This window comes from Schistocerca nitens, chromosome 4 (genome assembly GCF_023898315.1).
Source record: "Schistocerca nitens isolate TAMUIC-IGC-003100 chromosome 4, iqSchNite1.1, whole genome shotgun sequence".
NCBI classification, from domain to species: Eukaryota; Metazoa; Arthropoda; class Insecta; order Orthoptera; family Acrididae; genus Schistocerca; species Schistocerca nitens.
This window is the reverse complement of record NC_064617.1, coordinates 755,979,247-756,005,907: the sequence shown is the minus strand read 5'-3', so window position 1 is coordinate 756,005,907 and position 26,661 is coordinate 755,979,247. Positions and strand designations below refer to the sequence as shown.

At 39.3% G+C, this 26,661-nt stretch overlaps 1 protein-coding gene across 2 annotated transcripts in view; it reads left to right on the top strand.

The window, feature by feature from the left end:
• Nucleotides 1-26,661, top strand: part of LOC126253048 (cationic amino acid transporter 2) — a 512,658-nt gene that overhangs the window by 463,091 nt on the left and 22,906 nt on the right. For both annotated transcript variants that reach the window (XM_049954123.1, XM_049954125.1), the window contains 2 exons: nucleotides 3,543-3,682; nucleotides 13,145-13,247. In XM_049954123.1, the coding sequence (XP_049810080.1) occupies nucleotides 3,543-3,682; nucleotides 13,145-13,247 (243 nt within the window). The remainder of the gene's footprint in view (nucleotides 1-3,542; nucleotides 3,683-13,144; nucleotides 13,248-26,661) is intronic.

Genomic DNA, 26,661 nt, shown 5'->3' with positions numbered 1-26,661 from the left:
GGCAGAGATCAGAACCAACCAACACACAGAAGAAACCCACAAAACCAGCATGGCAACACAGGCTACAGATCAAAATAGAAAAACTGAGAAAAGACATCGGACAGCTAACACAATTTATAAGAAATGAAATCTTGGAAAAAAAACGAAAAAGGTTAGGTAAAATCTCACAACAAGAAGCGACAGAGCAATTAGACGAAAAGCAGCAGAAATTACAAGCATTAGCCAAACAACTCAGAAGATACAAAAAAAGTGAAAATAGAAGGAAACAAAACCAAACATTCAACACAAACCAAAAGAAATTTTACCAGACAATAGATAACACACACATTAAAATAAACAATCCACCAAACATAACAGACATGGAACACTTCTGGAGCAACATATGGTCAAACCCGGTACAACATAACAGGTATGCACGGTGGATACAAGCAGAAACAGACACATACAAGATGATACCACAAATGCCTGAAGTGTTAATTTTGCAACATGAAGTCACCCAAGCGATTAATTCTACTCACAATTGGAAAGCCCCTGGAAATGATAAAATAGCAAATTTCTGGTTAAAGAAGTTCACCTCAACACATTCACATCTAACTAAATTATTTAACAGTTACATTGCAGACCCATACACATTCCCTGATACACTTACACATGGAATAACTTATCTGAAACCTAAAGATCAAGCAGACACAGCGAACCCAGCTAAATATCGCCCCATAACATGCCTACCAACAATATACAAAATATTAACTTCAATCATTAAACAGAAATTAATGACACATACAGCACAGAACAAAATTATAAATGAAGAACAAAAAGGCTGTTGCAAAGGAGCACGAGGATGTAAAGAGCAACTGATAATAGATGCAGAGGTGACATATCAAGCTAAAACTAAATAAAGGTCGCTACACTACGCATACATTGATTACGAAAAAGCTTTTGATAGTGTACCCCACTCATGGTTACTACAGATATTGGAAATATACAAAGTAGAACCTAAATTGATACAGTTCCTAAACATAGTAATGAAAAATTGGAAAACCACACTTAATACCCAAACAAATTCAAATAATATCACATCACAGCCAATACAGATTAAGCGTGGAATATACCAAGGAGACTCATTAAGTCCTTTCTGGTTCTGCCTTGCTCTGAACCCACTATCCAACATGCTAAATAATACGAATTATGGATACAATATTACTGGAACATACCCACATAAAATCACACATTTGCTATACATGGATGATCTAAAACTACTGGCAGCAACAAATCAACAACTCAACCAATTACTAAAGATAACAGAAGGATTCAGCAATGATATAAGTATGGATTTTGGAACAGACAAATGTAAGAAAAATAGCATAGTCAAGGGAAAACACACTAAACAAGAAGATTACATATTGGATAACCACAGCGACTGCATAGAAGCGATGGAAAACACGGATGCCTATAAATATCTAGGATACAGACAAAAAATAGGAATAGATAATACAAATATTAAAGAAGAACTAAAAGAAAAATATAGACAAAGACTAACAAAAATACTGAAACCAGAATTGACAGCAAGAAACAAGACAAAAGCTATAAATACTTATGCTATACCAATATTGACCTACTCATTTGGAGTAGTGAAATGGAGTAACACAGACCTAGAAGCACTCAATACACTTACACGATCACAATGCCACAAATATAGAATACATCACATACATTCAGCAACAGAAAGATTCACATTAAGCAGAAAGGAAGGAGGAAGGGGATTTATCGACATAAAAAACCTACATTATGGACATAAATTAATAGAGGGAAACATTCCACGTGGGAAAAATATATCTAAAAACAAAGATGATGTGACTTACCAAACGAAAGCGCTGGCACGTCGATAGACACACAAACATACACACAGGCTTGTGTCTGTATATGTGTGGATGGATATGTGTGTGTGTGTGTGCGCGCGAGTGTATACCCGTCCTTTTTCCCCCTAAGGTAAGTCTTTCCACTCCCGGGATCGGAATGACTCCTTACCCTCTCCCTTAAAACCCACATCCTTTCGTCTTTCCCTGTCCTTCCCTCTTTCCTGATGAGGCAACAGTTTGTTGCGAAAGCTTGAATTTTGTGTGTATGTTTGTGTTTGTTTGTGTGTCTATCGACGTGCCAGCGCTTTCGTTTGGTAAATCACATCATCTTTGTTTTTAGCTACATTATGGACAGGTAGACAATTTAAGAAAATTCTTTCTAGAACGAGCAGAAACTAGCAAAATACACAAGGCAATCACTCATATAAATACATCAGCTACACCACTGCAATTTGATAACCACTTCTACAACCCTTTAGACCACATAACATCAACAGATACGAAGAAAGTAAATTGGAAAAAGAAAACACTTCATGGCAAGCACCCGTATCATCTAACAGAGCCACACATCGATCAAGACGCATCCAACACATGGCTAAGAAAAGGCAATATATACAGTGAGACGGAAGGATTCATGATTGCAATACAGGATCAAACAATAAACACCAGATATTACAGCAAGCATATTATTAAAGATCCCAATACCACAACAGATAAATGCAGAATTTGCAAACAACAAATAGAAACAGTAGATCACATCACAAGCGGATGTACAATACTAGCAAATACAGAATACCACAGAAGACATGACAATGTAGCAAAAACAATACATCAACAGTTTGTCTTACAACATAAACTTATAAAACACCACGTTCCCACATACAAGTATGCACCACAAAATGTACTGGAGAATGATGAATACAAATTATACTGGAACAGAACCATTATAACAGATAAAACAACGCCACATAACAAACCTGACATCATACTCACCAATAAAAAGAAGAAATTAACACAACTAATCGAAATATCCATACCCAATACAACAAATATACAAAAGCAAACAGGAGAAAAAATTGAAAAATACATCCAACTGGCTGAGGAAGTCAAAGACATGTGGCATCAGGATAAAGTTGACATTATACCAATTATACTATCAACTACAGGAGTCATACCACACAATATCCACCAGTACATCAATGCAATACAGCTACATCCAAACATATATATACAACTACAGAAATCCGTAATTATTGATAAATGTTCAATTACCCGAAAGTTCCTAAATGTAATATAACACATACCGTACAGTTAATAGGAAGTGACGCTTGATCAAGGTCCGCGTCACTTTCCATTTTTAACCAGACTTAACGTCTGAGAAAGTAAAGAAATAATAATAATAATAATATGATGATGATGATGATGATGATGATGATGATGATGATGATGATGATGATAATTTAAATGAATGTTTCTGTAGAGTGATGTATAACAGTCATGTACTTCTTCTTTTTTGCAGTAAAATTTGTGATCTGGTTTAATATATGTCTTTTTTTTTTTTTTATTTAATGTGGTTCATTTTTGGTTATTGTGTAACATTCTCACAAATGGCCACAATAGTGGCACTGATGAAACAGTGTATGTACAGAAAGTTGTTAATGTGAACAATTGAAACTTTTGCAGTCTTCTTGGTGCCATGTTCCCTTTGCCAAGAATTTTGTATGCTATGGCAAGTGATGGCTTACTCTTCCAGTTCCTTGCTAAAGTACATCCACGCTCACAGACACCTGTTCTGGCAACAGTGGTCTCAGGTATTTTTGCTGGTAAGTGTTTTGTCCAATGTTATATGTTGACAACATTGCAAAAAAGTATTTACACATAAGAGAAGTAAAACCTGGTCATTGAAACTATCCTAATCCTGATTAACACTTGTTTACACTTCTCTTTAATTTTAATACTTTGTCAATGATTAGGGCATTGGGGATAATGGAGACAACTCATCAACACACACACACACACACACACACACACACACACACACACACACACACACACACGCACGCACACCTGTCTCCCTATGTTGTGCTCAGTCGCATGCCCATGCCTAAGTGCCAAGGCACTCAATCTGGCTGGCACATTTCCCCCACTGCCACACGATACTATCTGTGTGTGAGAAGGGTGGACGGGACATCAGTGAATGCACTGCCTTTAAATGGCAGTGGAGTCATACTGCATACGATCAGGTCGTATAGTTGACATTTGTTAACAGCATAGATCACAAGCAGCAGGTGTTCAGTATAAATTAATTATTTCTGGCACTCTGAAGACATAACATAATTTTTATCTGGTAGAATTTATCGACATACAGACAGGCGTGGACAATTTCACAGAGTTTTGCAGTCAAATTGCCATGTAATTGTAACTTATTTAGTTTCATAATAAAAAAAAAGTCATAAACAAAAATACATTGATCAAAATAATGCAGCACTTGAGCAACCACATTTTGGAGATTGGGAAAATCTACCTGAGAAAAACATTGCAGACGTACTGGACTGTTTTAATGTAAAAATATTTTTTATTAGAACTCGAATTACCTTGCAGGTAATAAGTTAAATCTGGATATGCACAGGGTACTTTCAACTGTCTCAAAAACACCTTGAAAATAGATGTAAGTATGACAGTGTCCTCGAAACCTTTATAAAACTATCATTGTAATTATTGCAACACCACAATAAATTCTTCATTCTCCAAACCTTTTTTTTTCTTCCCCCTCCTCAAATGTCAGTGAGATCTGGGAACTGGATTGTTTTTGTCAGAATGTATCCCTCTACAAAAAATGGCTCTAAACCTAACCAAACGAACACCATCACACACATCCATGCCCGTGACAGGATTCGAACCTGCGACCGTAGCGGTCGCACGGTTCCAGACTGTAGTGCCTAGAAGTGCTCGGCCAGCCCAGCCGGCGTATCCTTCTACAATAATATTTTCTTTTTACTTGCATTCCCATCAGATAAGAAAGATGGAACCTTGCATTGTGTTTCTGTGGGCAGTGTGCAGTCAAATCCATTTCAAATACAAAGTCTGCAGTCCATTCTGGATGTTCAAATTTTCGTTCCTGCATTCCTTTTTCCTTCGTAAATTCAACAATAGAAGATGTAAATTATAAAATCATTCCAGGCATGCCCCTTGACTTAACCAACATACTTTGCAGTAATATATGAAGTCTCTGTACTGTTTGTTCATTTCCATTGAAAACTGTTGCAACTGAGAATGGAATAAGGGGTGTGATTTCAGAAATTTTACTATTTGTACTGCTAATTTCTTAAAGTGCTCCATGCCTGCAAATTTAGCACAAAGTGCTTCTTGATGTACAGAACAATGAATACCATCTGTTGATCATTGTAAATTTTTGCCCTTTCATTGTCATCGAAAAGTTTAAATTCTTTCTGCATGGTATCATAATGTCTTCTGATAGCAAATACGCAGTACTCATCACTTAAGCGATTTGAGAAGTCTCATCCCTGTCTTCTGTCATTCCCAGTCATTTTAAATGATTGTGATGACACATTGCTAGACTGCTTCATTTTGTGCAAACAGCCTGTGAACACCCTTCATACCACCAACAAGTAGTGAAGGGTAAACAGTGGTGTCACTACGATTTTGCAGAACTCGGAGAGTTGTGCTGACCACAAAATGCCACATTGCAATGCAAAATTGATGTTGCACTGTTTTGGGGACCTCTGAGAAGGACCAAGCAAAGGCAAAGTGATAGGCTGGGCTTGGACCCACCCACGGTCCGCACATGCTGCACATGTGAAGTTTGGCATGCCATGGCAGCTCTGTTTAAGATACATGCGATAAAATTGAAAAGTAAGAGAACATGTTTTTAGCATAAGACAAATGATGTCTCACTGTTGTAATTAAGTCAATTCTTTTTAACAAATAGCAAGATCTTGCTATTAAACACTTAAATACAGATGCATTAGATTTACTCAAGAAGACAGACATGAATTTTGAACATACAGTTATTATCGTAAAGATTATAAATATCAATAGACTGATGAAAAGTGCTACTTTTTCTGTGTTTAATGATGTTTGTAACAAAACAGTGAAATTTGCTGCTGATTCTAAGGAAATCCATATTAATTTTCTTGGCATGGACAAGGGAACCACATGGGAATTGAATTTTTGTAATTTTTTTATATTTGTGGTACATGAAGTTCAGAGCTCAGATATGAAATTGGCAAAGAAGTTAAGCACAACTCTAAAAAATTCTTGAGAAATTAAACTTGAAAGCTTCTTGAGAATGTTTTATTCACTAAAATTACAACAATTTCTTAGATGGGCTACATGGTTCTGAGGTAGAGTGCTTGTATGCCATGTGGGTGGACCAGATTTGATTCCCAGTTGATGCAAGTTTTTCAACAAAGTGCATGGCCTAAGTGCATTTCTGTGAAGTGTAAAATACAGAAACATGGATTTAAAAACATTGGTAGTATTAGAAACTGGTTATTGCTGATCAGAATCTCATTTTGTCATTGTTGTTATTTTTCATCCAGTTAGAATACCTATTTCACTGAAATATAAAATTTGTCAAATATATGTAATTTAATGAAAAAATAATGACTGAAATGAGATATGAACCAGTGATTACCAGTCATGAATGCTACAGATTATCTGCTTTATTTATTTATTTATTTTTTCTATTTTTATGTATTTGATGCTACAGGGAAATGAATGTAGAACATGCATCTTTGTTCATAAATTTGCATCAGCCAGGAATCAAAACGAGGCAACCCATTTGGCATTTTGTAATCTTTCACAGGATACATTATCACACACATCACTACCAAAACTAATTTTCCCAGTTGATTGGTGGATTACAGTAAGCTTGGTTAACTTAGGTACAGTCAAACTGAGGTTTTCTCCAAAGCTTTCAGTTACATCATGAGATGAGTCTGATGGATGATAAAAAGATCCAATCACCATTTTACACCCATCCCTGATCCATCTTGCCAAAACAATCTCACATGCAACTTCAATTTCTATCTTGGTGAATTTGAGTTTCTTTTCTACTGTGACAAATATACTACTTCATTTCCGATTGGACTATCCTTTTGATTTACAGTTAAGTTTTCCATAAAAATCTCAGTGCTATCAATTTCATGTTTCAACCAGCTTTTTATACCTAGTATTATGTGAGCTTCACTGCTTTTCAGGAGTGCCTTGGACACCGGCACTTAATTGCAAATGCTTTGGTAGTTAACCACAAGGATTTCAATACTCTCACCTGTGGGAGGCATTTCTTTCAATTTTCACCGGTATTTCTGGGTTTTCTACAGCTTTCGTTATCTGGATAGGATGGAGAGTTGCCTTGTGTGCACCCCACACACATTCAGCTACCTGGGTAGGCTCTAATGTGTAGTGCACACCTAACTCATTTAGGGGAACCTTACAACTCTCAACCCTCAGGTGAAAGTCCAGGAAATCACAGTCTAGCCTGTCACAGAACCTTTGAAGTCTCTGGTTCAGTCCTTCCATGTGACTCAGAATCAAGGTGCCATGATCTGTTCTGGGAGCAATGATGCAAATTGTGAGCTTCATTGAAACTTCATGTGTCAAGGCTGAACTTCTAAACATTCTCTGCCAGTTACTGGAATGATTTAAGTATCACCTTGTAGCTGAGACAACAGGCATTATTTGTTCCAACATGTACCACAATCTACAGTTGGTTGCACCCTGTTCCCACAGTGACTCCCAGAATATCCTCTTCAATGTGTTGAATGAGGCCACCAGGCATACACACTGAGAACAACTGGTGTCCTTTCCTATTCCTTGCTGCCATTTCCCTAAGAGCTACCATCATTCACCATATGTTTCAACTGTTGGTGATTAATAGTCCCATACACTTTTGTGTTTGCCTTTCCTTGACACTGGACAAAACATGTTTCCTCAAAACAGGTGAAGTGAGCCCCACTGGTTAAATATAACTTTCAGTGAACAACAGCATCTTGAACCTTTTGGTTAGGGGGATAGCTGCCATTCATTCCATACCAGGAATCCCCTTTCACAGAACCTGACCATCCATGGTCATCACATCTATAGGGATGAGCAGTTCTTCTCCAAATATGCCAAGGGTCTCACTGAGGTCTTCACAAGCTGAAATTGACCTCCCAACCTTGTACAAAACTAGACATCCCGTGTGTTCTCTCTCAAGTCATCTACCACCTCCCACATAAGTGCTGTCCAGCCACAAAGGTGCACCTTACTCATGACTCAGTACAACTCAGGACTAGAGTAATTGAAGCACATTCTCCACCAAGGTTTTGACAAACCCTCTTTGTGCCCTGAAGTGAGGAATATCTTCATGCCCTTACCACTACACTCCCCACCCGTCTGACAATGGTGTCTGCTGCCCACTACGCCTATACAATATGCTTGTCCATCTCTACTCCACTCTTACTCCCACCCTATTGCCTCACCTCTCGTAACCTTGCGGTACACATAGCTGCAAATCCTGTCCCATACATCATCCTACTACCACCTACTCCAATCCTGTCACAAGCATCTCTAACACCATCAAAGGCAGGGCTACATGTGAAAACAGCCATGTGATCTACAAACTAATCTTCAGTCACTGTGACACTTCCTACATGGGCAAGACAACTTACAAGCTGGCTGTCTGCATGAATGGCCACCATCAAATTGCAGCCATGATGTGCTTTAGTCAATGACTGCTTCACAACCCATGCCATTTGGATTCTTCCACCAGCACTATCGTTTATGAATTACACAGGCCCCCCTGGTCTCAACCTTCACTAGCCCCTGTCCTCCAACCATCTGTCTCCTTCCCTGCTCCCATTCCAGCACTACACTTGCCTTCTATCCCACCTATACTCCCACTAGTGTGATTTCCTTCTCTGGTAGCCCCCCCCCCCCCCCCCCCCAACCCACTCCCGCCACAGCACAGCCCACAGCCTCCTTACACTGCACCTTGCAGCCCTGTCCTGTCATATTGCAATAATTCTGTATGCTCCCACAGGCAGCACAGCATCTTCCCACACCCCTACCCTGCTACTCCTCCCCCTCCCTGCTTCTTCCTTTCCTCCAGGAACCCCCCCCTCTCCCCCCACCTCCCTGCAGATTGCTGCTCACATTAGATGCAGTCACAGTTCAGTTCCTGAATCTGGAGACAGTGGCCATATGTGTGTTACTTGTGCTTGTGTGCATGTGCACAAGTTTTCTATTTTGGAAGGAGGACTTTGTCCAAAAACTTTGTATTTTAGAGGATTTTTTGTTGTGCCTGTCTGCAACTTGGAGCCCTCTCTATATGATGAGTAGCAATCTCTCCTCTCCATATTGGTGCTAAGATAATGGTTGGTTGGTTAGTTGGTCAGTTAGTTAATTAATTGTATGTTACATGGATCATATTTGTGATATCTCTCTACACTGTGGAACAAGTCAGTTTGTAATTAAACTATGCTTTCTCAGTGAAAAATATGACAACATAATCACCATCTGTATGATTGTCTTTTACATTAATCTTAAGCTAGTTTTAATTTTTTTCCTTGTATGCCAGAATGGCTGAATACCTTATCCTTCACAGTACCACATTATAGCTGAATGATGTAAAGTGTGAATAATGGAGGGAGTGATAGTAACTATCTGTATATTGGAAGCACTCAGTGATTGACAATTCTGTAAACCAGCTGGAAAATTTTAACATCTGGATATCCTTTTCATCCTTCAACATATCAACTTCTCTGAATTAAGTAGATTTTTCAATCTTGCTTATGTGCCTATTGATCATTCAGGGCTTCAAATGTACTGTGAGTTGTGACCCTTAAGTTTTCCATTATGTATATTCCTCCAAGGACTTTCTACAGCAATGTATAGCATAAAGCATTTCTTATTCTGAAAAAAATATGTGTGTCTACAGTCACAGTATATTGTATTTGACACACCTGCTTGGGAAAAAAGTCTGACAGCTGATTGCCAGGGGATGATCTGAGGATAGCACTGTGTACCAAAACTAGTATGATACTTACTAGCACTGCTGATTTTTGAACTTTGATTAACTGTTAACAAAAAATGTCCAAGGAAGTTAAACTGAGAACTAAAATTAGGAATAGTATACCACTGTGGAATCTTCAGATTTTTTGTAGCTTCATTAACTAACCTCAAAAACTTTTTAAATTTCACCAATATAAAAAAATACTTTTTATGATCTAATGCAGTTCTAATACATTATTATTATTATTATTATTATTATTGTTTCTTTCCTTTCTCAGACATTATGTCTGGTTAAAAATGGAAAGTGACGCAGACCTTGATCAAGTGTGACTTCCTTTTAACTGTATGGTATATGTTACATTGCATTTAGGAACTTTCAGGTAATTGAACATGTGTCAATAATTACAGATTTCTGTAGTTTCTAACAACCCTACCACAACAAAGGTCAAAATTTTAATAACAATTGTGGTGTTGCTCACACTGCTAAATACTGCATTTTCGGGCAACATCAGTCATATTGTGCGGCAGGTGTCATTAGAGCAAAGTTAATAGTCATTTCATGTAATAATGAAAAAAACTACGCACTCATCTTTTTGTGTTTCCCATGCTGGTCTCATATTATCATGGCTCAATCATTGAAAATCTAGGTGGTTATGATTCCAAGCTCGGATGCAAAGAGGCCTAGGTTTTATTCTGCTATATTCAAAAGTTTTGTAGATATGCTTCTCAAACCATTCTTGGAGATTACACTTTTGCTGGACAATGGTGATGTAAAGAAATAATTAGCACTCCAGAATTTAGTTACACTTCCTTTTAATTGCTTTTATTGCAATATCACGCGACACACTAAGCATCACTTCACTATACAAAACATACTTGAAAACATCTTCCTCACAGTCACTGTTAAAGTTTACATTTTATAAGCTGACGACAATATTAGTCTTTCCAACATGACGTCCAACACTTAACTCTCTCAAGGTCCAACTCTCTAACAACTTAATGACTAACTAACTAACTATCGCTTACATGCCAAAAAAATCAGAGTTAAAAGTACGTCAAAGATCATAGTGACAAAAGAAAGAATACACACAAGAATAATGTCATTGCAATATAAACATATCGATGTATCACAAATGAAATCAAATCTGAATGTTGTCTCATAAATACGTCAACACCTTTACAGAAACACAGTAGAATATTACTGGTATCGGGAGGTTCAGGTGAGGTGCCGTAATGGTTGCGTAATTAGAGTACCATTATAAGTTGTATATACATGTTTGGATGTAGCTGTATTGCATTGATGTACTGGTGGATACTGTGTGGTATGACTCATGTACTTGATAGTATAATTGGTATAATGTCAACTTTATCCTGATGCCACATGTCCTTGACTTCCTCAGCCAGTTGGATGTATTTTTCAATTTTTTCTCCTGTTTTCTTCTGTATATTTGTTGTATTGGGTATGGATATTTCGATTAGTTGTGTTAATTTCTTCTTTTTATTGGTGAGTATGATGTCAGGTTTGTTATGTGGTGTTATGTGGCATTGTGATCGTGTAAGTGTATTGAGTGCTTCTAGGTCTGTGTTATAATGGTTCTGTTCCAGTATAATTTGTATTCATCATTCTCCAGTACATTTTGTGGTGCATACTTGTATGTGGGAACGTGGTGTTTTATTAGTTTATGTTGTATGGCAAGTTGTTGATGTATTATTTTTGCTACATTGTCATGTCTTCTGGGGTATTCTGTATTTGCTAGTATTGTACATCCGCTTGTGATGTGATCTACTGTTTCTATTTGTTGTTTGCAAAGTCTGCATTTATCTGTTGTGGTATTGGGATCTTTAATAATATGCTTGCTGTAATATCTGGTGTTTATTGTTTGATCCTGTATTGCAATCATGAATCCTTCCGTCTCACTGTATATATTGCCTTTTCTTAGCCATGTGTTGGATGCATCTTGATCGATGTGTGGCTGTGTTAGATGATATGGGTGCTTGCCATGTAGTGTTTTCTTTTTCAAATTTACTTTCTTCATATCTGTTGATGTTATGTGATCTAAAGGGTTGTAGAAGTGGTTATGAAATTTCGGTGGTGTAGCCGATGTATTTATATGAGTGATTGCTTTGTGTATTTTGCTAGTTTCTGCTCGTTCTAGAAAGAATTTTCTTAAATTGTTTACCTGTCCATAATGTAGGTTTTAATGTTGATAAATCCCCTTCCTCCTTCCTTTCTGCTTAATGTGAATCTTTCTGTTGCTGAATGTATGTGATTTATTCTATATTTGTGGCATTGTGATCGTGTAAGTGTATTGAGTGCTTCTAGGTCTGTGTTACTCCATTTCACTACTCCAAATGAGTAGGTCAATATTGGTATAGCATAAGTATTTATAGCTTTTGTCTTGTTTCTTGCTGTCAATCCTGGTTTCAGTATTTTTGTTAGTCTTTGTCTATATTTTTCTTTTAGTTCTTCTTTAATATTTGTATTATCTATTCCTATTTTTTGTCTGTATCCTAGGTATTTATAGGCATCTGTTTTTTCCATCGCTTCTATGCAGTCACTGTGGTTATCCAATATGTAATCTTCGTGTTTAGTGTGTTTTCCCTTGACTATGCTATTTTTCTTACATTTGTCTGTTCCAAAAGCCATATTTATATCATTGATGAATACTTCTGTTATCTTTAGTAATTGGTTGAGCTGTCGATTTGTTGCTGCCAGTAGTTTTAGATCATCCATGTATAGCAAATGTGTGATTTTGTGTGGGTATGTTCCAGTAATATTGTATCCATAATTTGTATTATTTAGCATGTTGGATAGTGGGTTCAGAGCAAGGCAGAACCAGAAAGGACTTAATGAGTCTCCTTGGTATATTCCACGCTTAATCTGTATTGTCTGTGATGTGATATTATTTGAATTTGTTTGGGTATCAAGTGTGGTTTTCCAATTTTTCATTACTATGTTTAGGAACTGTATCAATTTAGGTTCTACTTTGTATATTTCCAATATCTGTAGTAACCATGAGTGGGGTACACTATCAAAAGCTTTTTGGTAATCAATGTATGTGTAGTGTAGCGACCTTTGTTTAGTTTTAGCTTGATATGTCACCTCTGCATCTATTATCAGTTGCTCTTTACATCCTCGTGCTCCTTTGCAACAGCCTCTTTGTTCTTCATTTATAATTTTGTTCTGTGTTGTATGTGTCATTAATTTCTGTGTAATGACTGAAGTTAATATTTTGCGTGATTATTATTATTATTTTCCCATTTTTCAGGTATAATGGCAGCCATTTTTGATTTACAACATCTTATTGATATGATGTCCATTGGAACTCTTCTTGCCTACACTATTGTTGCAATCTGTGTTTTGATTCTCAGGTATGTCAAGTTATTTGTATTTTTCTTTTTATTGTTTGTTTTCCGTGTCGAGAATTGTGAATTTATAGAGTATAATATTTTTATGTATTACTTCATTTCTTAAACATTATTTTGCTAAGTTTCCCTCAACTAGTGGTATTAAATTGACTTTACAAAATGTCATCCCCACTACAGGAGCCCATGAATCACTTTGGAGTGCTTTTTTATGATGTAGAACTGGATCCAGGCAGTTACGTGACTTTTCACAACTGACTTATGAGGTCTGTTCAAAAAATTCTTGAACTCCATTTGCAAAATTTTTCTATGCTTACCTTTTACTTACTGTACATGGTCTTCTCCAAAATACTCTCCTCCACAATTGATACACCACTCACAATGATATTTCCATTTCTGAAAGCAATCTTGGAATACCTGTAGCTGGATTGCATGATGTGTCATCTGTGAATTTTCTTTTATTTCGTCTGTTGTTCCAAATCTTTGTCCTTTCAATGAGGTTTTCAGCTTTGGAAATAAAAGGAAGTCCTCGGGGACCAGGTCTGTAGGGTACAGAGGATAAGGCAACACAGTGATTCCACTTTTTTTGTGCAATAGTCAGCACCAACAGGGATGAATGTGCGGGTGCATTATTGTGACACAAGAGCCATGAGTTATCTCGCCACGTTTCAAGCTGTCCCCTTCTCACATTTTTTTGCAGGTGTTGCAAATGTCCCAATAATACCATAAATTAACAACTTTGTCCCTGTGGCATGAATTCGTGATGAACAAATTAAAAAAAAAAACTATCGTTTGACCTTGGTCTCAATGTTGTAATTGTAGACCCATGTCTCATCACCAGTTAAGATTCTCTGAAGGAACATTTAATTCTCATTTGTATGATCCAAAAGCTCTTACAAAGATTGTAGGGTGAAGGTCTTCCTGGTATTGACTCAGGAGCCAATGGACAAACATGATGGCAACACAATGCACTCCAAGATGCTGTGTCAGGATTTCATGACATGATCCAATTGAAATGTTACATCCTTCTGCAATCTGTGTCAGTCAGTCTTTGATTGGGGCACACAATTTTGTTGACATTCCTGACATGAGCATTGTTGGTAGATGTCGAAGGTTGTCCTGAACGAGGGTCATCTTTTACTTCCATCCAACCATTTGTAAACCATGTGAACCATTCATAACACTTAGTATGGCTTAAGCACTCACCACCATAGGGTTCCTGCAACATTTGGTGTGTCTCTCTACAGGTTTTCTTGAGTTTCATGCAAAATTTAATGCAGACATGTTGATCCTCTAACTCTGCCAATAGATCATAAATTTCGGGGCATATTACACTAACAATATACACATTATACTAACAATTAATAACAAGTCAACAGCTTTAATACAGTTACTATGAAATTTAATTTCAATCGTTTGAAGATTATATTTATGTAGATGGATACAAGTGTAGGTTGTGAAGGACTGAATGAAGGGCAAGTGAAAATTGGAACTCGGATGTGAGAAGTAGTCAGTCATATTGTTTTTTACTAGTATAAAACCTTGTAAATTACATAATTATATTCAGTCTGTTAAAATCCACAATAAAACAATGAAAACAGTCAATTACTTTCTTCCCATCTCGTATGGTTAAGTCTTGCCTGACATTCGGTTCTGGGTGACTTTCCCAAAATCTACCCCTTTTCCTAGACCTCTCCAGTCCTTTTCCTTCACCCCTATTCCTTCCCCTTCAACCCTTCTGCCTAAAGGAGCCACTGACTCCGAAAGCTTGCCAATTACAACCGTCTTTTATGTGTGTTTTCTGCCGCAGCTTTGTGAGTAGATTTTTATCTAATCAAATAAAATCCACAATAAGAATTTTCTTCCTTTAATGTATGGAACAATAATATTGGCTATGCACAATATTTAGGGTACTTAGCAAGCACTTTGTGTGAACCATCTCAACTAATATGTTATAGGATGTTTTATAGTGTGTTATGGCATCTAACCTGAAATGGCCCTTAACATTTTTGACATCTGCTAAGTACTACTCCACATGGAAGCTACAGTAAGTACCACAAAAGTTCTCTAGGCAGAGATCCAACTAAAACAATATGTATTTGTGATTCATAAAGATAATCTGATTGTAATTAACAAGGAGAAGGTAGTATGCTTCTAATAACTTTAAATAGAATAGTGGTAATGTTATTTGCAGCTAGTTAAGCATGCATCAGATTATGAGGTTCAGACAAATGAAAACTGAATGCTTGCCACTATGGGACCATGGAATGGTTCCGTTCAAAAGTAATCAGCATGTGATGATCAATTCCTGTTTCGTGGAACGGGGTTACCTGTTGACAGATCCCCAACCACATCCACTCTTGCATTTTCTCATTCCACTGAAACCAACATCCACATGTCTTTCTTCAGACTGCCAGAGATGAGCAGATCACACAGTGAGAGCTCTGGCTGTGCAGAGGATGTTGCAGTGTTTCCCAACCAAATTTCTGAAGCGTAGCTGTCATCCAATTGGCGGTGTGGGAGTGGGTATTATCATGAAGCAGGATAATTCCATCCAGCAGCATTCGCACAACACAAGGGCAAATGGCAAAGCCAACAGTGGAAAAATCCCACATCTGCCTCACCAAAGGAATCCAAAGCTGTTCTCACAAGTTCTGGTAAGGTCATGATGACTGTCTTCTTCAACTGCAGGCGCCCCCTTCTCGAGTCTCTCATGTAGAACCATAATCAATGTGAAGCAATATGAAGACACATTCAAAAAACTGTGATGTGCCATAAAGTGAACATACCCAGGAATGCTGTAGGATGGAATCATCTCGTTGTACAATAACGCCCACCCCCACACTGCCAATCATATAAAGGCTATGCTTAAGTGATTTGGTTTGGAAACACTGCAACATTCTCTATACAGCCTGGATTTTTCACCATGTGTTTTTCACATCTTTGGTGACCTGAAGAAAGATAAGTGTGGACGTTGGTTTCAGTCGGAATAAGAAGTGCAAGAGTGGGTTCGGTTGTGGACTGTGTTCTACAAAACAGGAACTGATAGCTTCATCTCCCAGTGGGATAAACATGTGGTGGGTTTTTCACTTAACTTTCCCTTGTATTTCATTACAAATCAATAGTCTCTGAGTTATATATAGTTATGAGAGTAAGGCAAACTGTTTATGAACTGGCAGTGTTTCTTAGATCAAAAATGCCCTCAATTTCAAAATATTCTCCTTTTACATAAATGCACTTTGTATAACATTTTTCCATTGAATATATTTCATCCCTTAAGTGTGATACTTGGAGGTCTGCAAGATATGTTATCTTCATTGATCCTAAAATTTTTGTTAGCCACAGATTTCTGGATAGTAGCTGCTGGAATAATTGGGAGTCATAGGGTGCCATATATGCTCAAAGGAGTGAATATTCCAACAATTTGTACTTTATATATACAGGGTGAAGAAAAATGGTGTCATGAAATTTTAACTGTGGATAGCTGATGCCAGTAGGAACCAAAATTACTAATGGTGCTTTACCAAACTGCAGAAACTTGGTGCCATGCATCCAGATTGGCCATGGGATTGCCTTCTTGCTGTTTGTTGGTTGACAGGCAGTGCTATAGTTGTCGGATCACACATATAAACGTCCCTCAACCATCGCTGCCCCAACATGATGAACACATGTCGAATAGGTCTTGCTGTTTGTCTCCACCTGTGTCAGAGAGGCATTCACATGTGAGCTTTGCTTCAGAACAAACACACCACCTGCAATTTAGTCATAAAACAAGCATGGTGGCACAGTATTCATTTGAAGAACATAGAGATATGTTTTTTTTTTTTTTTTTTTTTTTAATGGGCTAGCCGATGGTAAGGCGCATGAAACTTGACAGCCACCCACACCCTCAAATGTTTACAACAGTTCATCAGCAACTTGGCAAAACAGGCTCATTAGCAAGCTATCATGGTGATGCTGGAAGATCTCGTACACCTCGAGGAAATACCTATGACTAGTACTCGAGTGGTTGGACATGACATGGTGGTTACTCATTGGTTAGTCTGGGAGGTTTAAATGGATGCTGGTCATCATCCTCCATTTTCCACCCTGTCCAAGACCTAAATCCCATCGTAGACTACAAACACAAGCTAGGGTTTTGCCGGTGTTTTCTGCAACATGTTGCACAAGATCACAACTTCCCCGCCATTGCATTGTTTATCGAGAATGCACCTTCCATCGAGATGCCTTTACAACACTCGAAATGTTCATTACTGGGCAAGGGGAAATCCTCATGTCACGTTCATCCACGGACACTAGGAACAATTTTTGCTCAACATTTGGGCAGGCATTATGGGTGACCATCTGATAGAGCCAGTGTGTCTGTCCTCAACTTACTGGGGCAAATTACCTTCACTTTTTGCAAGCAACTATACTCAGCCTGCTCTAAGATGTTCCCCTGGACATAAGGGTATGCATGTGGTTGCAGCATGATGGTGCGACCATACATAAGTCGTGCTGCGTGCGGATATTTAAATGAACTCTTTGATGACCAGATAATTAGCAGAGGTGCTCTTAGACCATGGCACCATGATCACAAGGCCTCACACCATCAGACTTTTTCCTGTGGGGATTCTTCAAGATACAGGTTCATCCACTCAGATGCAAACCACCTAGAAACAAAGAGGAATTAATGAATCCCATTCAACATGCCACCAATCACATCAGGGCAATGCCAGGAATCTTTGAATGAGTTCGGCAAAACACAGTTTGATGTTTCCAAGCTTGTGTCGCGTCAGAGAGTCACCAATTCAAACACCTGCTTTAAGTAAACAATCTCCTAGCTACAAAAAAGGCCCTTTCCAGGGCTGATGCAAATTTGTAAAAGACTTTCTGCATGTACATGAACTAGCAGTTGTTGGTGGGTTTGTTCCCAGTACATCTTATCATGAAACTACAATGGATGTCCAGGACCCTGGGGGATTCGCCCCCAGATTGAAAGGCTGACATGCTACCACTGAGTGTGCAGGCTGCCTTGGATACATCACAATCTCTGGCAGTCAAAGCATTTGCGATCATGTGTTTTCCAGAGTGTCCGGTAACACTGCAATCCCACAGCCAATTGTAGCGCATGATGCCAAGTTTCCGTAATTCAAAAACTGTGCATTGTTGACCTACACAACCTTAGTAATTTTTGGTTCCTACTGGCTCATCGACCTTGCTGTTGGTGGGGAGGCTTGAGTGCCTCAACGATACAGATGGCCGTACCATAGGTGCAACCACAACGGAGGGGTATCTGTTGAGAGACCAGACAAACGTGTGGTTCCTGAAGAGGGGCAGCAGCCTTTTCAGTAGTTGCAGGGGCAACAGTCTGGATGATTGACTGATTTGGCCTTGTAAAATTAACCAAAACGGCCTTGCTGTGCTGGTACTGCGAACGGCTGAAAGCAAGGGGAAACTACAGCCGTAATTTTTCCCGAGGAAATTCAGCTTTACTGTATAATTAAATGATGATGGCATCCTCTTGGGTAAAATATTCTGGAGGTAAAATAGTCCCCCATTCGGATCTCCGGGCGGGGACTACTCAAGAGGACATCATTATCAGGAGAAAGAAAACTGGCATTCTACAGATCGGAGCGTGGAATGTCAGATCCCTTAATCGGGCAGGTAGAATAGAAAATTTAAAAAGGGAAATGGATAGGTTAAAGTTAAATATAGTGGGAATTAGTGGAGTTCGGTGGCAGGAGGAACAAGACTTTTGGTCAGGTGAATACAGGGTTATAAATACAAAATCAAATAGGGGTAATGCAAGAGTAGGTTTAATAATGAATAAAAAAATAGGATTGCAGGTAAGCTACTACAAACAGCATAGTGAACACATTATTGTGGCCAAGATAGACACAAAGCCCATGCCTACTACAGTAGTACAAGTTTATATGCCAACTAGCTCTGCATATGATGAAGAAATTGATGAAATGTATGACGAGATAAAAGAAATTATTCAGGTAGTGAAGGGAGACGAAAATTTAATAGTCATGGGTGACTGGAATTCAAGAGTAGGAAAAGGGAGAGAAGGAAACATAGTATGTGAATATGGATTGGGGGTAAGGAATGAAAGAGGAAGCCGTCTGGTAGAATTTTTCGCAGAGCATAACTTAATCATAGCTAACACTTGGTTTAAGAAGCATGAAAGAAGGTTGTATACATGGAAGAATCCTGGAGATACTAAAAGGTATCAGATAGATTATATAATGGTAAGACAGAGATTTAGGAACCAGGTTTTAAATTGTAAGACATTTCCTGGGGCAGATGTGGACTCTGACCACAATCTATTGGTTATGAACTGTAGATTAAAACTGAAGAAACTACAAAAAGGTGTTAATTTAAGGAGATGGGACCTGGATAAACTGACTAAACCAGAGGTTGTACAGAGTTTCAGGGACAGTATAAGGGAACAATTGACAGGAATGGGGGAAAGAAATACAGTAGAAGAAGAATGGGTGGCTCTGAGGGATGAAGAAGTGAAGGCAGCAGAGGATCAAGTAGGTAAAAAGACGAGGGGTAATAGAAATCCTTGGGTAACAGAAGAAATATTGAATTTAATTGATGAAAAGAGAAAATATAAAAATGCAGTAAGTGAAGCAGGCAAAAAGGAATACAAACGTCTCAAAAATGAGATCGACAGGAAGTGCAAAATGGCTAAGCAGGGATGGCTAGAGGACAAATGTAAGGATGTAGAGGCTTATCTCACTAGGGGTAAGATTGATACTACCTACAGGAAAATTAAAGAGATGTTTGGAGAAAGGAGAACCACTTGTATGAATATCTAGAGCTCAGATGGAAACCCAGTTGTAAGCAAAGATGGGAAAGCAGAAAGGTGGAAGGAGTACATAGAGGGTTTATACAAGGGTGATGTTCTTGAGGACAATATTATGGAAATGGAAGAGGATGTAGATGAAGACTAAATGGGAGATATGATACTGTGTGAAGAGTTTGACAGAGCGCTGAAAGACCCGAGTCAAAACAAGGCCCCGGGAGTAGACAACATTCCATTAGAACTACTGACAGTCTTGGGAGAGCCAGTCATGACAAAACTCTACCATCTGGTGAGCAAGATGTATGAAACAGGCAAAATACCCTCAGACTTCAAGAAGAATATAATAATTCCAATCCCAAAGAAAGCATGTGTTGGCAGATGTTAAAATTACCGAACTATCAGTTTAATAAGTCACAGCTGCAAAATACTAACGTGAATTCTTTACAGACGAATGGAAAAACTTGTAGAGGCAGACCTCGGGGAAGATCAGTTTGGATTCCGTAGAAATGTTGGAACACGTGAGGCAATACTGACCTTACGACTTACCTTAGAAGAAAGATTAAGGAAAGGCAAACCTACGTTTCTAGCATTTGTAGACTTAGAGGAAGCTTTTGACAATGTTAACTGGAATACTCTCTTTCAAATTCTGAAGGTGGCAGGGGTAAAATACAGGGAGCGAAAGGCTATTTACAATTCTTACAGAAACCAGATGACAGTTATAAGAGTCGTGGGACATGAAAGGGAAGCAGTGGTTGGGAAGGGAGTGAGACAGGGTTGTAGCCTCTCCCTGATGTTATTCAATCTGTATATTGAGCAAGCAGTGAAGGAAACAAAAGAAAAATTCAGAGTAGGTATTAAAATCCATGGAGAAGAAATAAAAACTTTGAGGTTCGCCGATGACATTAATTCTGTCAGAGACAGCAAAGGACTTGGAAGAGCAGTTGAACGGAATGGACAGTGTCTTGAAAGGAGGATATAAGATGAACATCAACAAAAGCAAAACGAGGATAATGGAACGTAGTCAAATTAAACTGGGTGATGCTGAGGGAATTAGATTAGGAAATGAGACACTTAAAGTAGTAAAGGAGTTTTGCTATTTAGGGTGTAAAATAAATGATGATGGTCGAAGTAGAGAGGATATAAAATGTAGACTGGCAATGGCAAGGCAAGCGTTTCTGAAGAAGAGAAATTTGTTAACATCGAGTATAGATTTAAGTGTCAGGAAGTCGTATTTGTATGGAGTGTAGCCATGTATGGAAGTGAAACATGGATGATAAATAGTTTGGACAAGAAGAGAATAGGAGCTTTCGAAATGTGGTGCTACAGAATAATGCTGAAGATTAGATGGGTAGATCGCATAACTAATGAGGAGGTATTGAATAGAATTGGGGAGAAGAGGAGCTTGTGGCACAACTTGACAAAAAGGAAGGGACCTGTTGGTAGGACATGTTTTGCGGCATCAAGGGATCAGAAATTTAGCATTGGAGGGCAGTGTGGAGGGTAAAAATCGTAGAGGGAGACCAAGAGATGAATACACTAAGCAGATTCAGAAGGATGTAGGTTGCAGTAAGTACTGGGAGATGAAGCAGCTTGCACAGGATAGAGTAGCATGGAGAGCTGCATCAAACCAGTCTCAGGACTGAAGACAACAACAACAACAACAACAACAACAACAACAACAGGCTCAGCAAGCCAGAGTTAAAATTTCGTGACACAATTTTTCTCCACCCTATATATGTAGTAAATATAATTAAGGTGATGGTGGCCAAAGATCTCATAAGTGTGGATGCACACTAGACTCTCTTAAGGGAATTGATGAAATGCCATGAGTAATGAGGATAATGGTCAAGGGGCATTACATTGACAGTGTGTGTATAGGTTGAGAATTTGGGTCTGATGAAGGTGTGTAGGGTAATTCATGCAGTTGCGATAACTGTGTCCAGATGGTGCAGTGGTCAGTGCATTTACTTAATAAGCCAGAGACCCAGACTTGAACCCCAATGCTGCATGAATTTTCAACCTTCCTGTTGATGTAAATCAATGCCCACTCACAGCCAATTTCTGCAATTCCTTTTTTCTTAATTTTTACTTTGTATTACGTTACCAAAGCATCATTATGGGTAGATGCACTTACCTGAAGAAAGATAAAAATCAATAAATCCCATAACCAAAGTACCATTATGGGCAGGTGCACATCCCTGAACTAAGATAAAAATCAATAAGTAAATAAATAAAATATGTCATAATCTATGCCTCTTTTCATATATTTTCTTCACCAACTTGATCCAAAAAACTTTGTGTGGTATTTGTCAGTTATTATTTTACCTTTCTTCAAGGAAACCAAAATGTATGCAAGCAGTAATAATGTGATAACAAAGCATGAGTGTAGCAGGCAGGGTTTAAATAGACATTCTCCCATGGCAGGCTCTATTGGAAGTTTACTGTATTGTTCCTTTGCAGCCCACTCTTGCAGATGACAGCACGCTGCAAATGTGCGTGCATTACTTCATTCCTCTTTCCTTGGGGAACAGTTCAGATTTGAGATGTCCGTGGCATCTTCCTCTGTGAGGCTCTGACTGAGATGACATGCTGATACTGAGGCATATGGTCAGAAGTACTCAGGATGTGGGAAGGGTTGCAGTCCACCTTTTTGTGTCAACCCATGTGGTAGGATGGCACGAGTTCCATGTCCATTTCAAGTCCAGAGCCTAGTGGTGGTGGTGCCCACACAGTTGGCAGCTTAGGTGGAGGAGATGGCTCCAGTGTGGATGGTGGCTGCATTGGTACTGGTAGTGGTATTAGAGAAGCTCCATCAGGTCCATCCACCGTTGACGGGGGCCCCTCATATGTCGTGGCAGGGACCCAACTGCATCAAATGATTTGTCGAGCAACACTGGCTGGCACAGTGATGTCAGTGTCCCAGCCCACAATATCCGGTTGTTCGCACACAGGCACAACTGGTCATAATTACACGCACAGAGGCCCTCCTCCATATGGATGTTGCAGAGATGGTGGCCGTGGCATTGGGAGATGATGGCAGGAATCCATTTTGGGCAAGGACCGAACCCACTTGCCAGAAAGCCACCCCAGGTGAGAAACGGGGTGATGGCTGCAGGGGCTGGTGTCGCTGGTCAGGTCACAGGAGATTCAGGAGCATCTGGGTTAGGTACCCGGGGATCAGTTCAGTGGGGCCATTGTCATCGAACAGCATGAACAGATATGAAGACAGAAATTGATCCAAGGTAATGTCAGACAGGGACAGAGTCGTGTACTTTTTCATTTGCATTTTGAATGTTGTAACTAACCTTTCAGCCTCACCATTGGACAATGATTGGAAGGGTGGGGTAAAAAAGTGATGAATCCCAAGGGCATAGCAGGAGGAGGCAAACTCTTGCAACACAAACTGAGGCCCATTATCAGAGACCAACTTTGCTGGAAGTCCTTCAGTGGTAAGAATTTTTGACAGTGTTGCCACTGTAGCAGAGGCCAAAGTTGATGGGCAACAAACATCATATGGGAAGTGAAAGAATACATTGATTACTATTAACTAGTACGCATTAAGGAAAGGGTTTGCAAAATCATTGTGGAAATAGTTCTGGGCCTGCAATGATTGCAGCCACAGAGACAATGTTGCCATGTGGTTGCTTGTGGTGATGCACATAGAGAAAATGCTGTGACCAAACAGGTGATGTTGCCGTCCAAACCAGGCCAAAAAACATGACACCTTGGTGCATGACACTGATCAGTGATCAGCATGCAGCAGTTGCAGGATCTCCAAATGGAGAGCCAAGGGAACCACTATGCAAGGAGCTGAATAGTCCATATCCAGGAGTAGAATATGATCAATGGCAGAGAAATAATACTGAAACACAGAATAGTTATGGGAAGGGTTGAATGCCCATGATGTAGGTGCCTCAAGCCAGTGATGTTGTATGCAAAGTACCACTTTCCATAAAATTGGATTGGTAGCACTAGTGTACATGACCCAAGGCATAGTGATTGGAAAATCATCAACAGTTTGTTGAGTGCATTCATCGACATGGAAACAGAGTAACTCCTCCCAATTAAATACTGGGTCCGGACTAGCCAGAAGATAGGAGGGTGTGTCAGCATTCTCAGTTTAGCCGTGGGGATTAAGTGAATCTCTAAACTGTACCAAAGATGAACAGTGGCCGACACTGAAGCCAGTGCACTGCTTTGTCTGGCAACAACGCTGAGGGGTTAAACAGTGAAACTAATGGCTTGTGATCTGTGATGAGATGGAATTTTGCACCATACAGGAAAATGTGAAAGGTGTAAACAATGGTGAGGGCCTCTTTCTCTATTTGTGAATATCTAGTCTGAGCTGAATTAAGGATCTTCAATGAGTATGCAATAGGCTGCTCGGAGCCATTAGAAAATTTATGAGCTAACCCCCCCACCCCCAGCCCATGTTCGAATGCATATTTTGCTAACACTAAATGTTGACCTGGTTGGTAGGTTATAGACTTGGAAAACGCTGCTTCAGATGTCTGCGACCAGTGGAAAGATGTTCCCTTATGCAGCAAGACATGTAATGATTGTGCAACCAATTTCACCCTCCCCCCTGGCAAAAACTGATGGTAATAACTAATTTTACCAAAAAAAGGCCCTAAAGGTCCTTGACTGACGCTGGACATGAAAGAGCCACAATGGCAGAGACATTCTGATAAAGGGGTTTGACACCAGCCGTAGAGACCTTGAACCCAATACAAACAATAGAAGACTGAAAAAAGTGGCACTTTTCCAAATTGAATTTTAACCTGGTGGCCAATAACACCAACAGAGCATACATAAGTTGTTGAGATGTTCAGCACTGGAGGAGCCAGAGACCACAATATCATCAAGATAGTTGGCACAGCCAGGCACAGACTTCACCAATTGTTCAAAAAACCATTGAAAAATCGCTGGGGCACTGGCCATGCCAAATGGTAACCACAATTATTGATACAAGCCAAAAGGTGTGTTAACGGCTAAGAGCCATTGACAGTCAGCATCAATGGGAAGCTGCAGATATGCATCAGAGAAAATGATCTTGGAAAAATACTGACCACCAATGAGCTTAGCAAAATTTTGTCAGGTCATGGCAAGAAGTACATGTCAGTTATAGTCAGCACTGACAGAAACTTCGAAATTACCACAAAGGTGTACCATCCTGATGGCTTTTGACAGTGAGTAATAGGGTAGCCCATTTGCTGTGTGTGATCAGTTGGACAACCCCGGAGGCCATGAGATGGTAGAGCTCCGCTATGACTTGGTCATGGAGTGCCATCAGTGCCAGACGAACTCAAAAGAAATGGGGTCTGGCTGAAGGTTGAAATTATTGGCACAATTGAAATGTGCAGAAAACAAGGGGGAAAATTCAGAGCAAAAAGGGTGAAGTTGTGTATACGGCACTTGATCAGAGATAAGATTAACTTCATCGGAAATGTTAAACCCAAAATGTTAAAGGAATCCAAACTAAACAAATTTTTCGTGCATGGGTTGTTCACCACCAGCAAAGTCAGCAGACAAGATTTAAATGTGACTGGGCTGAGAAACTACCCGATTTTGGAATGCTTTGTTTATTGTGGGTGACTAATGTAAATGACACTGTTTGCAGGTTGAGTAATGACACGGCAGCAACAGTGTCATCTTGCATGTGCAAATCCTTCTGATAAACCTTAGCATCAATTAAAAGCTTATTGGGTGCAACAGTGATTGTCAATACACAACTGACATCCAAGTCAGAGTCTGCAAAAGATTATTTGAATTTTGCATTACAAACAGGAGCAAAGTGGCCCATTTTGTTGCACAGGCAGAATATGGACCACCACTTAAGACAATCCAGCCTATCATGAGTGACAAAACATGATGGAAAAGAGGAGCATTTAGCACTTGCATTGTTGTTCATTACCAGGCTTGCTGCTGCTGCTGCTGCTGCTGCTGATTGGGGTATTGAGAGGCAAAACGGCAAAACGGCAAAACAGGAGGTGCAAGGGACAATGCACCAGGTGATGTAGATTGAGACAGACCTGCATTGGTCAAAACAGAGGCAAGCGTTTGCAATACCTGGGTTTGATTGTGTAGAGCTGTGGCAAATGCCTCCTGCTGTTGACTGAGAAGCAGCAACACCACAGGATGAACATGACAGATAGAATGGCCACTAGAGTGCATTAGTGCATAGCCCACATAAAAACTCATCAGTAGCACTGTCAGACAACATAGACACAATTGAGGACCAACCAGAGACTGAAAACCATGCACACACAATCATTGCCACTTGTCATTGTAACCTGAACGCACAACACAACCAAGAATATTAGTATAAATTTATTAGACTGTGGCATGTATGCTAATCACCATAAAATATGCCGAACACAATAAGATAAGGCTAATGTATGGAAGCAGTGATAACATGATAACTGAGTGCAAGTGTAGCACAGCAGGGTTTAAATGGGCACTCGCCCATGATGGGCTCTATTGGAAGTTCACAGTATTGCTATTTTGTGGAAGACTCTCATGGATGTCAATACACTTCTAATGCATGCAACTTTCAAGCGTGTGTGCATTACAGAAGACTGGCAGTCACTGTCAATGAGTTGCGCACTTAAAAAGAGAGGCAAA